Genomic DNA, 15,602 nt, shown 5'->3' with positions numbered 1-15,602 from the left:
GCAATTAGATATTTAATGAATAAACCAGATGTGAATGCTCGTATTATTAGATGGTTACTTTTGTTGCAGCAGTTTGATTTGACTATCGTTGACAAACCAGGTAAAGAAAATGTTGCTGCTGACTTTTTGTCTAGATTGGATTTATCTGCAGATGAGGATGGAACAGTGGATGACCAGATGCCCGATGAACATCTGTTTGCTATTTCAGTACTCTCTCCATGGTTTGATGACATAGCAAACTACCTTGTTTCAGCACAGTTCCCTCCGCACCTATCCTCAAGAGAGAAGAGCAGAATCGTCAGAAAAAGTGCCTCATTCACTTGGATCGGGGGCAACTTGTTCAAGCTTGGCCCTGATCATATCTTAAGGTGTTGTGTAAGGGAGGAGGAATTCTTTGATATCCTCCTCACCTAATATGATGGGCCTTGTGGAGGACATTTTGCAGCAAAGAGGACTGCCTTCAAAATCCTGCAGGCAGGCTACTATTGGCCCACGCTTCATCAAGATGTTAGAAGATATATCAGCCAATTTGACCGATGCCAAAGGATGGGGAAACCGAATCCAAGGGATGAAATGCCTCTCCAACCTCAAGTGACTCTTAAGCCATTTGAGAAGTGGGGTATGGACTTTGTGGGTCCAATCAATCCTCCTTCGAGGCAAAGATCTTATATCATTGTGTGCACAGACTAGCTGACAAAGTGGGCAGAAACCAAGGCAATCAAAGTAGCGACAGAAGAAAAGGTGGCCGAGTTCTTAAGAGAAAACATCTTCTACAAATTTGGCTACCCAAGAGAGCTAGTCACCAATCAAGGGAGCCAGTTCACCTCCAACTTAATTGAAGACCTACTAGCTCATCACAAAATCAAGCATAGGACTTCCACCCCCTATCATCCTCAAGCAAATGGGCAGGTGGAAGTCACCAATAGAGCAGTGGAAGGGATCTTGACTAAGGTGGTGAGCAGCAGCAGAAAAGATTGGGCAGATCGCCTGGTTGAGGCCACATGGGCTTACAACACCACTTGGAAGACCACAACCGGCTTCACACCTTATGAGCTGGTCTATGGGAAGAGAGCTCTGCTGTCAATTGAATTCGAGTACAACACTTTGAGGATGGCAGCTCAGTTGGACCTAGATCTCAGCCACGCCCAACAAGAAAGGCTATTGCAGCTGAATGGATTGGACGAGCACAGAATGCAGGCCCTTCTTCACTCAGAAGTGGTTCAACTTCAGAGGAAGGTGTGGCATGACCAACACCTCAATGACAAGCAATTTCAGCTGGGAGATTGGGCACTGTTATATGATTCCAGGCATAAAGATTTCAAGGGGAAGCTGAGAACCAGATGGCTGGGACCATATGCAGTGGAAAAATGTAATGAAAATGGATCTGTACTTATTCGGACCATTGATGAGGAGGCCATCCCTATGCTTGTCAATGGGCATCGGTTGAAGATCTACAGAAAGCCTCTGTCAAGGCAAGAATTCATCAAAACTGTGGAAAAATTAGTGCTGGTCATAGAGAAGGGTTCTGCCTCTGTTTTGGGCATACCTTGAGTTCAAATAATAATAATAATAATAAAGATCTTTGGGTGAAAACCTTTTTGAGGCGCTCAAGGCAGATGGTAAGGGTGAAAACCTCATCGAGGCGCCCCTGTTGTCTTTCAAAAAAAAAAAAAGGAGAGAAAAATAAAGATCCTTGGGTGAAAACCTCTCTGAGGCGCTCAAGGCAGATGGTAAGGGTGAAAACCTCATTGAGGCGCCCCTGCTGTCTTTCAAAAAAAAAAGAAAAAAAACAATAAACAAAAAAACAGGGACAACAAGTTCACAATGTGGCAATGCATGCAGGTTGCAGGTATTCTATGAAGGAAAAGAGGTCCCTCAACTCAAAGACAAGGGTCCTTATTATGCTACCAGGTGACCTCACCAGCACCCCCTCCGAAAACACTCATCTTCTCCAAGGTATGGGAACAATTTGATCACAGTTTAGTCTTCTACAGGAAGCTACAGACTTTCTATAGGAAGTTCTGTATTTCTACAGGAAACTTCCTGTAGAAGTTTTGGACGGCCCATAACTAATTATGTGGGGAGATCTAACGACCGAGGTCCGACATGGAGGCATGCAAGCTACTATTTTCTCCATCACACACTGCTGTCACCTCCTTCTACCACCCCAGTTGCCATGCAATGGGGAACACCTGCACAGTCAAATCAGAACACTGAATTATCAGAGGAAGCGATTCTCAATGGAAAAAAGATGCAGAGATACCATGCAATACTCATCACAGCTATCCAAGGGCCCTGCGATCATGATCGTAATGCCACCGGTTTCACCGTTCAGCATGCACCCGAGGAGGAAAAACTGCTACAGGACATCCTACAGGAATCCCGTAGCAGTTCAGCCAGCTGGAGTGTACACTATCAAAACGCCTGCAGAACATAGAGCGGGCACATGCACCATCCGCAGCTAGGTAATAAGCTCCGTAGCCAGCAGCAGTCTGCGAGGAAGAACCCCCGTGCCTGTGCACGACGTAGCAACCAGCAAATCCATTCACCATCGTCCTGAAACCTGGAAATCATGTCGCGGCCGCACAGGTAAGTGCCTCACCCTTCCTTCGTTCGAATTACATGAATAATACTATGAAATGTTTGCAAGTGTGGGAATGAATGGGTTGAGCAGTCGAATGGCCATTCCACTGGCCACGACGACCAGTCAGATGGTCTAGTCGGATTTGGTAAGTGGCGGTCGTGGCAAGCAAATCGGGTAATAGACACGTGAGAAGTGTCCAGTCGGGGAGAAGCGGCGTTTTAACAGAAATGACGGCGGTGGATCTGCGGAGAATGATGCGGCAGTCAGGGAAACTTGCAGTGGAATGATTAGGTGACGTCGTCCAACGGTCCGGCAGGGACAGCTCACCCCCGCGCCACGAATTCCGCCGGGATTCAAATCCATCGGCTAGATCGCCACCCCACGCATTTATCATCAGCCGTTTTGAAGTCGAGTGAGCGTCCGAATTTATCTGAAGCTCGTCACTCCAAGTCTTCGGCTTGTTCGAGCGTCTGGTAGCGGCACAGAAGGAGCAGAACCACTGCAGTGCTCTCCAGAACCCGTGCGTTGTTTCTACAGGAAAGCTACGCTACAGGAAGCTCACTGCCACGAGGAAAATTGGGCTCTTCACGCCAAAGGTGGCGAATTGGAAAAGGTAAGCCTGAACCTGTGCCTCCCATGCAATTGGTTTCGAGGGTGGCAGAGTCGACGTTCTCAAAACCGTAAAACTACAGTCTGATCATAAAAATCGCAAGCGTTGTCTTCCTTTTGCATGAGTCGTCGTCGAAGTATATGTGGGATTTTCTACAGGAGGTGATTTTTAAGGCTCATCTGTAGATAGTCTTCGCGAATTGTGTGCGTGGCAGAGGCGTAATTCTACGCTCTGTCCCAAAAGGCTAGTCTTGATACGCACCCGCCACCTCCAGCTAACTTAGCAGGTTTTCACCATGCCGGGTGGATTCATCAGAAAAGAACCGACCGACTCAAAGAAACTAAGGGAGAACCCTGAGGTGGTAGAGCTGTTCACTCGTGCGCAATGGATGTCGTTCTGCGACAAACTCCAAGGATATGATGATGAGGTGGCAGAGGAGTTCTTGCGAGCTCTGAAGCCAAAATCCAAAACACTGTCCACTGTCAATTTCAGGGGTTTGAGTCTCAGACTCACCCCACAATTCATCAGTCGAGTCACTGAGCTCCCAATGGGGGTACCGTGGGACAAGGAGGAGAGGAAATTAGGCCAGAAGGCTAAAAAGGAATTCTTTCCACCAGAGGAGCAATTCTTTGAGGATAAGAACGGGGTTTGCAGAACTAGCTTACTGCCACTTTGGAGCGAGGTCAGCCTCCAAATTATGAAATACATCACATGCGAAGGTCGGTTCAGCATTGTGTATGGGTACCATTTCCAGCTACTCACTGAATTGAGACATCAGATGGACCTACCTGCAGAAAACAAGCTAAGTATTCCCTACTTTCTCCTGCAGTCTATGACTGAATGTGCCACCAAGTTGAGAGAAGGCACACCAGACCAGGTAGCTCATCACGGGCTCATTAAGCTCCTCGTGGAGGATGCACTCCACACATTCAAAGTCCCTCTCTCATGGGAAGCCTTCCGAAATCTGACTAAGGATGGCGATATAAAAATGTTGACCGAAGAGCTTGGTTCCTCCAGCAGCGAGGAGAAGGAGTCAGTACCCACAGAGAAGAAAGGAAAAGGCCAAGAACCCACGGCCAAAGCACCGAAGAAAGAACAAAAGGAGAAACAAGAGAAAAAGGCTGCCAAAGAGAAGGATGACAAATCCATATTAACGCCCAGAGAGAAAAGATTACAAAGTAGGGTGGACAGGACTGAGCCAGTCCACGTCAGTAAAGGCACCTCGACAGCAGCCTCGACCAAGTCAAAAAGCAAAACACACTCAGCAAAACAGGCTAAAACGGTGCCACCTGTTTCTACAGGAAAACCAAAAACGACTTCTACAGGAAGCCAGAAATCAGCTGAAACAGGGCCTTCTACAGGAAGCCCTGAGAAAGGGAAACCAAAGGAAAAGAGAGCCGAAATTCTTGAAAGGGAGGCAGCCGCCGTGCTGGCCGCCCTCAGTACACCTCCTAAGCCGAAGGAAAAGAGAAAGAGGGAGATCCCTCTGTATTTTAAAGCCCGGAGAAGTGTAAGAATAAAAACAGGCAGGCCACAGCCTCCATCCAGCAGCCCAATTACTATAGAGGATACCCCTACGTCGCCCAGGGAGAGGTCCCCCTCAAAGATATCAGTCACCTATGAGAGGGGGAGCCCGAAAACGACTACGTGGAAAGAGAGAATGGACAGGTTGGCTTCAGAAGCCCGGCTACAGGATGCTGAGGCTGCTCTACAGGAAACCTTAGCCTGGCTTAAGGAGACAGAGAGGATGGAGGGAGAAGCACCCTCATCACCACCGAGGGAAGACGAAGTAGAGCCGCCAAGAGAAGAAGAGAAAGAGTATATTCCGGAGCCTAGTCCTCAGCCAAGTCTGAGCTCATATTATAACTTCTTAGAAGCTGGAAAGATTATACCACATAAATTCACTGTGCCACTTTTCTTTGCGTTGGAGGAAGAAAGAGTGAGAACGCACACGTGGATGAAAATAGCTAAGTCAAAAGGTGTGGCAGATATAGGCCCCTTGGAGGAACAACTCAAGGAGGCACGAAAGGAGTTAGCTATGGCCAAACACGTGGCAAATTGCCAGCGGGTGTTCCTACAGGAAGAGAATGAAAAATTGAGACTGCAGCTACAGGAACTGAAGAAAGGAAAGGGCACATCCTCAGGGGACATCACAGCAGAACAACAAGGCAGAGAAAGACTGCAAGTCGGTCTTGGGGAGCCAACCACGCATCTACAGGAAGGGGAGCTGCAAGCACAAATTGAGATACAAGCGCTCAAACAGCAGTTGCAGCAAAAAGAGGCACAATTGGCCTGCATGGCCAGTTGGGCCATGGATGCTATACAATGCAGACAGCCGGCCAAATCCTATGGCCTGTACCTAAGAGACCAGTGGCTGCAATTTCAAATCAATGCATTAGCGCAAAGAGGTATCTCCCAACTCCAAGACCCGCAGCAATTCACTGAATTATGCAATACCAGTTCATCAGAGGATAAGGCCAAACTATCAGAGTTCTATCTCCATAATTTGGCCCTTCCTAATGTGACTTCATGGGATCCCAACACGGTCTTAGGGGATATGCAGTTAATGGCATTTGCCTCATGGTTGAACCATGAAGACAAAAGAGCAGCAGAAGTCAAAGCGGTCATGAACCGAGAGCTGAACGAGCCATTACTAATTAGAGCAGAGCCAGGGGATCCAACTGCATTAATATCGGCACACCAACACTTATCCACCGACCCTCACGCTTTATTGAAATATATGGATCAGTAGGCCCAGGCCATAGCGCATTTCGAGGATATGGAGAGACTGTTAGGGGACAACTGTGTTCAAGCTTGCACCCGCCGATGGAACACATTGGCCCACAGTCTAAAAATCAGAGAATATCACACTCCAACTCAAATGAGGGAAGCTCTAGTACGGGTGCCCCTCTATAAGAAATCCATGCAGAACCTCCAGGCCAACTGGATTGGCCTCAAGCTAAGCCCACCTCTGCTGTTAGGATTGATGGAAGGCAGCACAGACAAAGATGAGCATGAACAGTGGGAAGAGGTGGAAAGAAAGGCTGGGTTCCATATCAGTGAAGAGGACACTACTGCAGAAGCCTGGGATGTGAGGGTGGCAGTGAAGGCAATGAAGGATGAGGAGCTGGATTAGTTGCTCAAGGATGAGCAATCATTTTAGCTGGGGGGTGATGATGAGCCCCAAATTTGGTAACATTTTGGGCTCATTTGGCCTAACTACCCTTGCTCAACCCTTCATTTTTCATGACTTATGCATCATTTTCTTAGTATATTTATGTCATTTGTACGAATGAGGGCAGTCACTATTCCTAGGTGGCTAACACGTGTTTATTTCAGGTTTTTTGACAATTAATGGAGCAAAACCACGCAGATGTGGGCTAGGAGACAGCCAAGATGGGATTGAGATTTTGTAGGAAGGTTGTCCACAGCATTGAATGGCCTTCCTCGTGATCTTCACCCCCAACTCCGAGCTCCAACAGCCACCACCACCGAGTTAGAAGGCAGCCAAACGGATTTTGAGGAAGTAGCAGTTCACTCCTAGTTTGGTCAGCCAAATCCCACTGATTTAGGAGGCCAGCTTGGGACCTCGTAATGTATAAATGATGAGGCTGTAGCCTTCGAAAAGGACTTTTGAAACCTTGTTGCACATTCTGGATTATGAGCTGTTAGCTCTGTTTTGCTCTTTTGTAGCCATTATTGGCATGTTATTTGACTTATGATTATTATCTTTTAATGGAAAGCAGGCAGATTTGAGTTCAGTTCTGAGTTCTTAAAGGAGCCATAGCTCTCGGGGTTGGGCCCAACCTGAGAGCCTAAGGCCTCCTTCCTTTGTATTGTTATCTTTCTTTCAGCATTGTATTTCTTTTCCTTTACATGCATTTGGAAACGTAGTTTGCTGAGTTAGATTTCTTGGTGTGGTTAAGTAGGTAAATTTTATGAGACAGAGTTGCTTCATCAGGTTTAGAATAGAGTAAAGAGATTGGAGGTAATAAGAGTTCCAAAAAAGGGTTGATTGCACACTCATTTTCACCTCTGTTTAGGGGCTGGAATTGCAGACAGTGCCACCCACCAAAAACATTGTTTTACATGTTCATGCAATCTTTGATACAATGTTTTCGCTGTAATAGTTGTCCATGCATTCAGATCTTGTGGAATGATTCTTTGCTTCAGTACCATGCATGATTTTCCTTAGAAATAACGTTGTTGTTCTTTGGTTTTATTAAACAGTTAGAATAGGATCATGATATTTCGGTTATGTGCAGGACGTGGATGATTTGTTTCGTTTACACTGTGCAGTACTACTCCCTCACTCTCTTATCCTTCTAAACCGTGCCTAGGCCAACTACTCATCTCCCAATTAGACCCCCTGTCTCTCAGCCATTCTATCACCCTCGTTATTCTACCTTTTTGGCCTTCCATTCCCTCTACCCTCTTCAAGACAACCTAGCTTAGCACACCCCCTCTTCATCTCATCTCTCTGTCACTGAGTCACTACAAACTCCTCCCCTACCTCCCTATCCATCCATGCAGCCTCTTCCACTCACCCATCACCCAAAAATCCGAGTATAGGACATCCTGTAGGAATTACTGAACTTCCTGTAGAAATTCTGAACATCCTGTAGAACCCCTGCAGACTTCCTGTAGAAGCTCATAAACACGGTTGCGTGGCATCCAAACTTTGTGAAACTCTCTGAAAGGATGTTAGGGTTTCCTTAGACCCTCTCTGAGCCTTCCTGACCTCTTCCAAGCATTTCTCCCCTTGATCTACCCCCTGCACAGTAAAGACCCAGTTAGAAGCACATGCATAATAATTCCAACAACTTGAACAAAAATACAAAAATATGTTCTCTTCAGATAAAAGTAGTCTAGACACATGCATCTCACCTTCATAGAAGTAATGGCATCACTTTCAGTAGTTTGCATTCTCACCGTTGCATCAGTAGGACTAGCTGGTAGAATTAGGGTTTGCTAGGGTTTTCATTTCTTGTTGGCTTTCAGTTCATTTCTGCAAAGTAGGTTAATTTCCTTTGAGTTAGCTTTCGTTCATCGGTTAAAAAGCTTCTTCTAAGAGCTCATAGAAGTTGGCTTGAGCCCCTAGCGGACTTGTGCCAGCTGACCAAGTGACAGCTGCGGCAAGAGCTAGTACTTGTGCATACAACACCGTCGCTTCCAAGTTTGTTACGAACTACCGGGTTGATAAAATTAGAGAAGGAAGCTCCAGGAGTTGTAGCATTATTGCTATAATACTGGAGCCCACCACCCGTCTTGGTTAATTTCTCCTCTCCGGGTTTCTACAAGCTGGTTCATCCTCTGAATTTAGCAATGAGGAGATAGCGTCTCAGAATGAGCAGTCGACGAGGAGGCTCTCGCGGTCGGGCTACCGCTTAGAGGACTGGCCCCATTTCTCCTTCTTCCTCCATCGAAGTTACATCTGAGCAGCATCGCCTCCATGGCATAACAGCGGGACGTGGCAGAGGGCTTGGGAGCAGAAGCATAACAGAATGTGGACATGAAGCGCACCCCACAGTCAGGTATCGGATACCCTGCACACTCGCCAACTCCACTTTCATTGTATCTGTTACTGTCGAGCACTGTGATAATCTCAGAGGTCAAGCAGAAGTAAATCAGGAAAACCCACCACCAGCTCAAGGGACAATGCCCACAATTGATCTGCAACGCCCTGCTATGGAAAGTTCCACACCGGCTGCTCAAGCAGGCCTTGCGGGTCCAAGCGAGCCTGCTCAGGGGGTCCCTACTTGCTCGATGGTCCCTCTCTCTGACTCGGATGACTCCCGACAATTTGGGTGCAGGGTGGAGGAAGAGCCCTACACCACGGACGATGATTAATCCAATCAACCAGTTCGCTCTCGGCAGCCTGGAAGTGGGAGCATTACTCTGTCTTCGAATCTTGTTTTCTGTATGTGTTTGGCTTTAGTCTGGATTTTAAAATCTATGTGTCGGCAATATGGATCCATATGTCTGTTAGTCCATGTTTAAGTAGTGTTCAGTGTCGATATGTTCATTTGTCTCAGCATGTCCATGTTCAGCATCCAATTTTTGAATATGTTCAACTTTGGGTATGTATAAATTTGGGCAAACTGTCAATCTCTCGGCAGGATTTACAGGGCCATGGCCTTGTTGTAACACTGATGTAACTTTTTGACTTTTTGTACCATAATAGAAATAGCCTGATTCAGAAAAAAAAAATAAACCCAAGGGATTAAAACTAAAAACTCAAGGGATAAACCCAAAGGTATAATGTTAAACCCAAGGGATAAATATTATAAACCCAAAGTAAATAAACACTAAGATAAATATATAAACTCTAAAATAAACATGGTCGACCATGGTTAATTTTCATATTGACACAATCTTTGCCACAATGTGATGTTGCACTATGGCTGACCATGGCTAATTTTTATATTGAGACAACATTTGTCACAATGCGACATTGGAAAATGGTTGGCCATGGTTTACCATGGTTGATTTTCATATTGAAACAATATTTGTCACAATGTGACGTTGGACCATGGTTGTCACAATGTGACCATGGTTGACCATGATTGGCCATGGTTGATTTCCATATAGACACAATCTTTGTCATAGTTAGGTCAGTCTATTTATTAGATTTAGAAATATTCTGAAAATCTATAATAAAATTAAATTTAGCAAATTTTAATACAATAAAAACCAAACTAAGTAGTACTTCACATAGTTGCAAATAAAGTCAAAGAAGACCACGAGTCATATCTTCAACCAAATCACTACTCTATATACCACCAATATAGATCCATTTTAACCACAGATCTAGTAAGAGCCAAAAATGATCAAATCCATTGAGATACAAGAAGGATCAATGTTTGCACATGGCATATTTGATCCTACCGGCTAGATTTTCAATATATATATATATAATTTTTTGAATTTATAAAATGGATTCAATGTCTTCAAAATTTAAGTGGATTCTTGGATTATATACACTACACATATTTTCTTAATTTCAAACAAAATTGACCAATAAGTATACAAAAAAAAGCGACAATGTAAAATAGTGAGATTACTTAAAATGTTTTAATAATAAATATTTAACTTAAAATATTTTATTTATAAACTCATAAAAATGATTTTCTGTTATTTAAATATAATTCAATATTGATTAACCTTCCTACTAACATATTTTACATATCTTCTTCAACTTGATTTTTTTTTACTTTTACTTATTCTTCTTGCATTAAAATATTTTATTATGATCAACACTAAAATAATTTATTTTTTTATTTTTTAATATAAATTCTCAAATTTATAATTAAAATAAATTACTTAATATACCTATTTAAAAAACTTTATTCAAATGATTTACTAAAAATTTTTAAAAAATTTATTTGAATAATTTTTATATAACTTTTTAATACTCAAAACTAAAATATAAAATTTGTTTTTTAATTTTGATTTTGTTTTTACTTTTAATTACTTTCTCTGTAGAATTATTATAATATCTCATTTTTGTTTTTTAATTATAAGTAACATTTTAGTTTTATTTAAAGAATTTTTTGAAAATGAACCAGGTTGAGAATGGATGGGTCAATTAGCAACCACTACGTCCAACTATCAATCCTTCAACAACCACAGCAACATCAGCACAGTCCATCCAACCGTCAAACCTGCAACAATCGCAACATCTGCACAGTCCATCGACTTTCTGGCCGTTTTCTTTTGTTTTCTGAATCCGCAATTACCCTGATAAAAGAAGAGCAGGTGAGTACACCCAATAATTTGTACACAAAAGAGTGTTTTAAAACTGGTTTGAAAATACCAATGATACAAAACATTAGAGAGGATACATATGCCACCCCTCTAGGGACCGAGTAATCGTTGAATACCATTACCATGGTCTATCAAGTGGGCTAGCCCGAAAGAAAAAAGATATTGCAGCGAAAAAAATTAGTAGGGTATAAATGTTCAGAGGGCTTAGTAATTTTTTATGATAAGTTTTTAGTTTTAAAACTGCCCTTTCCTTGCATTTTTGTTAATTTTTAATATAAATATAAATTTGCATTTTTGTTAATTATTTAAATATATTTTTGTTAATTTTTAATATAAATATAAAAATGATTTATTGTTAATATAAGTTTTGTTGTTTATGGTGACAGTTTAATTGGCAATTTCCATGTTATGAGGTAATATGTAAATTGTGAGTTTCCAACTTCAAATTCCTCATTGTTTTGTTTTGTTTTATTAGAAATATTTTTGTTTTTAATATGCCATAGGCTTGGAATAAATTGATTTTTTTTTTAAATATTCCATTGGGTGTAGAATAAACGGTGAAGGGTGTTCTCTTAAGGCTTGGTATAAAGGCCACTAGTTCGAAAGGGCAAAAAATGTGGTCGTAGGTGAAGGGTATTTTCTTGAGACACTTCTGTGGTATAGAGACCACCAGTTCGAAACTTCCTGAGTAAAAATGCAATCATGCTAAGGGCTAGTGTGGCCCAAGGGTTCCAATCATTTTTGGACTCATATAACCTAACTAACAAAAAGAATATGACAATAAAATATAGTAAATATATTTAATTAAGAAGTAGTTTTAATTGATAAAGTAGTCAATAATTTTATGCATTTATTGTTTATGTTATAAGCCTTTTAATTGGGAGTTAGCTTTAATTGATAAAGTAGTGAATAATTTAATGCAATTATTGTTTATGTTATAAGCTTTGTTGAATTATTCTCAGAGAATGTTCTCAAATATTTTATTTTGGAGAGAAATAATTAATGTCACTTTCAACTTGTTCAATTTCATGAATTAGAAGGAAGGAAAACTTTATAAAAAAAAATGAACTTATTTTTAAATAGGAATTTGAGATTTCTTACAAGGTACTCATTTCCAAGAAATTTATAATTGTTTGATAAATAAGAAGGATGGAGCTCACCTCCAAAGACTCAAACCTAGTCACTTTCAAATTCAAATATGAATTTATCCAATACATCAAAGTATTTGGCATTTCAATGTCTAACTATGAAATAGCTTCATTTTCTAAACCCAACTCATAAATAGACACATTTTATAAAACTATGATATCTCACTAAAATGTTTTAAAATCAAATAGAAAATCACCATTTCACACACACAAACAAGAAAAAATAGTTATATTATTTCTTTTGGACAACTCATAAAACACTTCAATTTGATCATTATTTCTTCGTTAGTTAGTTAGTATTATATCTTTTAGTCAACTCATAAAACCCCTCAATTTGATCACTATGTCTCCATAAGTTAGTATTAGTCATTTTGGACAACTCATAAAACCCTTGAATTTGGTTACTATGTTTCCATAGGTTAAATTTTATATAGCATGATAATGATCCTTAGATGATGTAGACTTGCTACTTGAGTGTGAACATTTAACCTTCAAGTTTCAATGTACATGGTGTGAACTTAGATAGATAGACTTTTTTTAACACATCTAAAAACCCAATAAAACTTATTGTAGACCAGTTTATGCTCTAGCACTATTAAGTATAATATGTACTTATCTTGAAATCTCTCTAACATTAAGCATAGTAAATACCACATAATTTAGTGTTTATAATAGAGTCTCAAACAACTAAATTGAGCTATCAAAATTATACATATAATAAATATTTAATTTATTTATTAAAATAATTATTTTAAAAACTAAATATTTAGAAAAAAAAATATCCATTAAATTAATTTAACTATTAATTATATAATTTAATATTAATTAATAACAAAAATATATATTAATGTAAAAACAAAATTATTCACGTACAAAATAATATTAAACTTTTAAAATATAATTTGAAATTTTCAAATTATAATGGTATCATCCTTTTTAATATCAACATATATATAATTATAATTATAATTTTCAATGCCATCCGCAATGAATTTCAAAGTTATATATATATGATATAGCAGTTGGGGCAGTTGGTTTGCACGCCTTGGCCGCGTTCGAACCCTGCGGATGCTGCAGCATATGTTCCATTTTGGTGATGGTGATCGATGTGACGGTTGTCAGTTTGTACTGACACACATATCTAAAAATATATATAAAAAAGGCCAAAAAAAAAAACCATAATGCTTATAAAGAAAACTAGCCCCTCCCATTTAAAAATATATATATATATATAATTTACCATATTTAAATTCAACATCTGATTCTATATATAATTTACCATATTTAAATTCAACATCGGATTCTTTGAACGGTTACAGTTGCTTGTCTATTTGGTATCTTCGGATATCTAAATACACATCATCTAAGAAATTTAATTTTCACTTCTATTTATGAATGGAATTACGAAGTTTATCATGAGGAAAAAAAACATCAACATCACATTGAAAAAGCTAATATGAAGCTTCCTTAAGACTTTGAAATTGTAATAACATATAAATTCCAAAAAAATGGAAATCACATTATTTCAGAAATTTCTGTACCATCTTCTAATTAAAAAGATATATTTTAAAACAAATCAATTGAAAACCCATCTTTATAAATTAAATAAAAAAAATAAAATAAAAGAGGATATATATTAAAAAATTTAAGTTACAGAACCAGTCTTTATTTTTAAAATAAAATTCAGTAAAACACATCAAATTAATTAGGTTGCGTATAAATTCGATGCAGATCCACAGCGCTTAAGCAGCCTTTTATTTTTATACACAACCAGCGGTTGAAACCGTACATATATTTAGCGTGCGCTGCATGGGCTCACGCAACTGAAGAATATTATACAACGGCCTTTTCCGTCGGAACTGGAAAACGTTACGCAATTTCTCAGACCTAATAATCCTGTATCCTGAATGAGACTGGAATCGGCTGTTCCCACGAATCGAACCCGGCCATATTTGCATTCCCTGAAATTCAGGCATTACTCTAATGGGGAAGGAATATTACGGCAAATTAATGAGGGGTTTATTAGATTTCAATGCCGAGAGGCTATTTTCACAGTGGCATTCGAACTGTACAAGTCCTCTAGTCGAAGAATATCTGATGGGTGTTTTTCATCTTCCGAGCTTCGGTGCTTCCTCCAAACTCTCAACGTCGATGGAGCTCTGCGAAGCGTCGCGAAAGTACCGCTTCTCGACTCCGTGGCTGCCCATCTCCACGGCTGCATGCGCCGTGTTGTCGCTTTCGTTCGCAGCCTTGCGCTCCAGCGGCTGATACGCGGGTTTGTCGGTGTAAATTCCGACTGTTCTTGCATACAAGGTGACCGTGAATACAAGAATCCCGGCAAGATACCAGTTGAATTGTAAATTAGCGAGCGCCTTGGCCCGCATCGTTGCTTCCTGGCTGGCGCAATTGACGATGCCGTGGCCCCTTGAGCGCTCCATCTGGCAGCCCTTGGGAATGAAGGCCGGGATCCAGAGCATGAACCCCATGTGGACGAACCATGCCCCCTGGAATAACACTGATGCGGACCGCACCGTTGCCATTAGAAAGCTACGCGGGAACGGAATCTCGAGCAACGTGGCAGACACACTGACGGCAACGATGAGCTGGAGGAGCCAGTGGTAGTGCCCCTCCGCCCCCATGTGGTCGGCCGAGTGGAGATGGAAAAGCAGCAGCTCCTGGCTGAAAGCCAGCGCCGCGATCACGTGCAGCGCCCCGGGAGGAACCGTGAACTGACGGAGCTCCGCGTAGAGAGCCACGGAAGCGTAGATGAGGAAGAACAACGATATGGAGGAGTGCTCGAAGTTGTTGAGGTGCTCCGGCGGGATGCTCCAGTCGTCTGCCAGGGGCTGGTGCCTCTCCGGCCCGATGAACAGCTCCGCCGAAATCGAAAGACAGGACCCCGCTATAATGGCCACCAGCTCCAGGTACTTTAACTTCCCTGCGCCAAATTTGGTGGGGAACCATGGCCGAGTGTGGAAGTCCCATGGAGACCGCGCGTAGTTTGTGATTGTGTTGAAGAGATGCCAGAGACCGATGAGCAGAAATCCTGCCCCTGGTAAGACATGGCCAACGAAGGTACCCATGGATGATAGAAAAATTAGCTAGGAAAACCCACCAACTGAGAAATAATACAGCTATTTATGGACGTTTCAGACATGGATACACGGCATTTATATGAATGGAGGTCGTGTTATAGACTAGATAAGGTTGGAGGGTGAGGCGTGGAGGACAAGTAGACCATTCTCCACATTATTCCATGGCTTGTCCAAAACCCTAAAATATAAACTGATCTTACCTGGTCTAACACGCGAAATTCTAAGTCGATTCTTGCTAATAATGTTATCATATCTAAAGTCAGTGTCTCGGGTGTTGTTAGTTGCCGATAGCCCTGAAAAGGTGTTGTTAGTGGGTGATAGCCATGAAAATAAAGTCGTAATAGAAAGAGATCAAACGTTTAATCTAGCTAGATTAACACGTTATAAACTCATAATAA

The 15,602-nt window shown here is 41.3% G+C and overlaps 1 protein-coding gene across 1 annotated transcript; it reads right to left on the bottom strand.

The window, feature by feature from the left end:
* Window positions 1-13,809: 13,809 nt before the first annotated feature.
* Window positions 13,810-15,246, bottom strand: LOC149214853 (uncharacterized). Its single transcript, XM_089390983.1, has one exon. It carries the CDS (start codon window positions 15,190-15,192, stop codon window positions 14,218-14,220), a length of 975 nt encoding a protein of 324 aa, XP_089247109.1. The 5' UTR covers window positions 15,193-15,246; the 3' UTR covers window positions 13,810-14,217.
* Between the last annotated feature and the right edge of the window lie 356 nt (window positions 15,247-15,602).

The sequence above is a fragment of the Pinus tabuliformis genome, chromosome 1_1 (assembly GCF_031772625.1).
Source record: "Pinus tabuliformis cultivar Carrire ecotype Pingquan chromosome 1_1, CPIR1, whole genome shotgun sequence".
Lineage (NCBI taxonomy): Eukaryota > Viridiplantae > Streptophyta > Pinopsida > Pinales > Pinaceae > Pinus > Pinus tabuliformis.
This window is presented reverse-complemented; position numbering and strand designations above follow the sequence as displayed.

Excerpts from the sequence above, each read along its gene's own strand:
- LOC149214853 (XM_089390983.1), bottom strand. The coding sequence starts at position 15,192 with ATGGGTACCTTCGTTGGCCATGTCTTACCAGGGGCAGGATTTCTGCTC.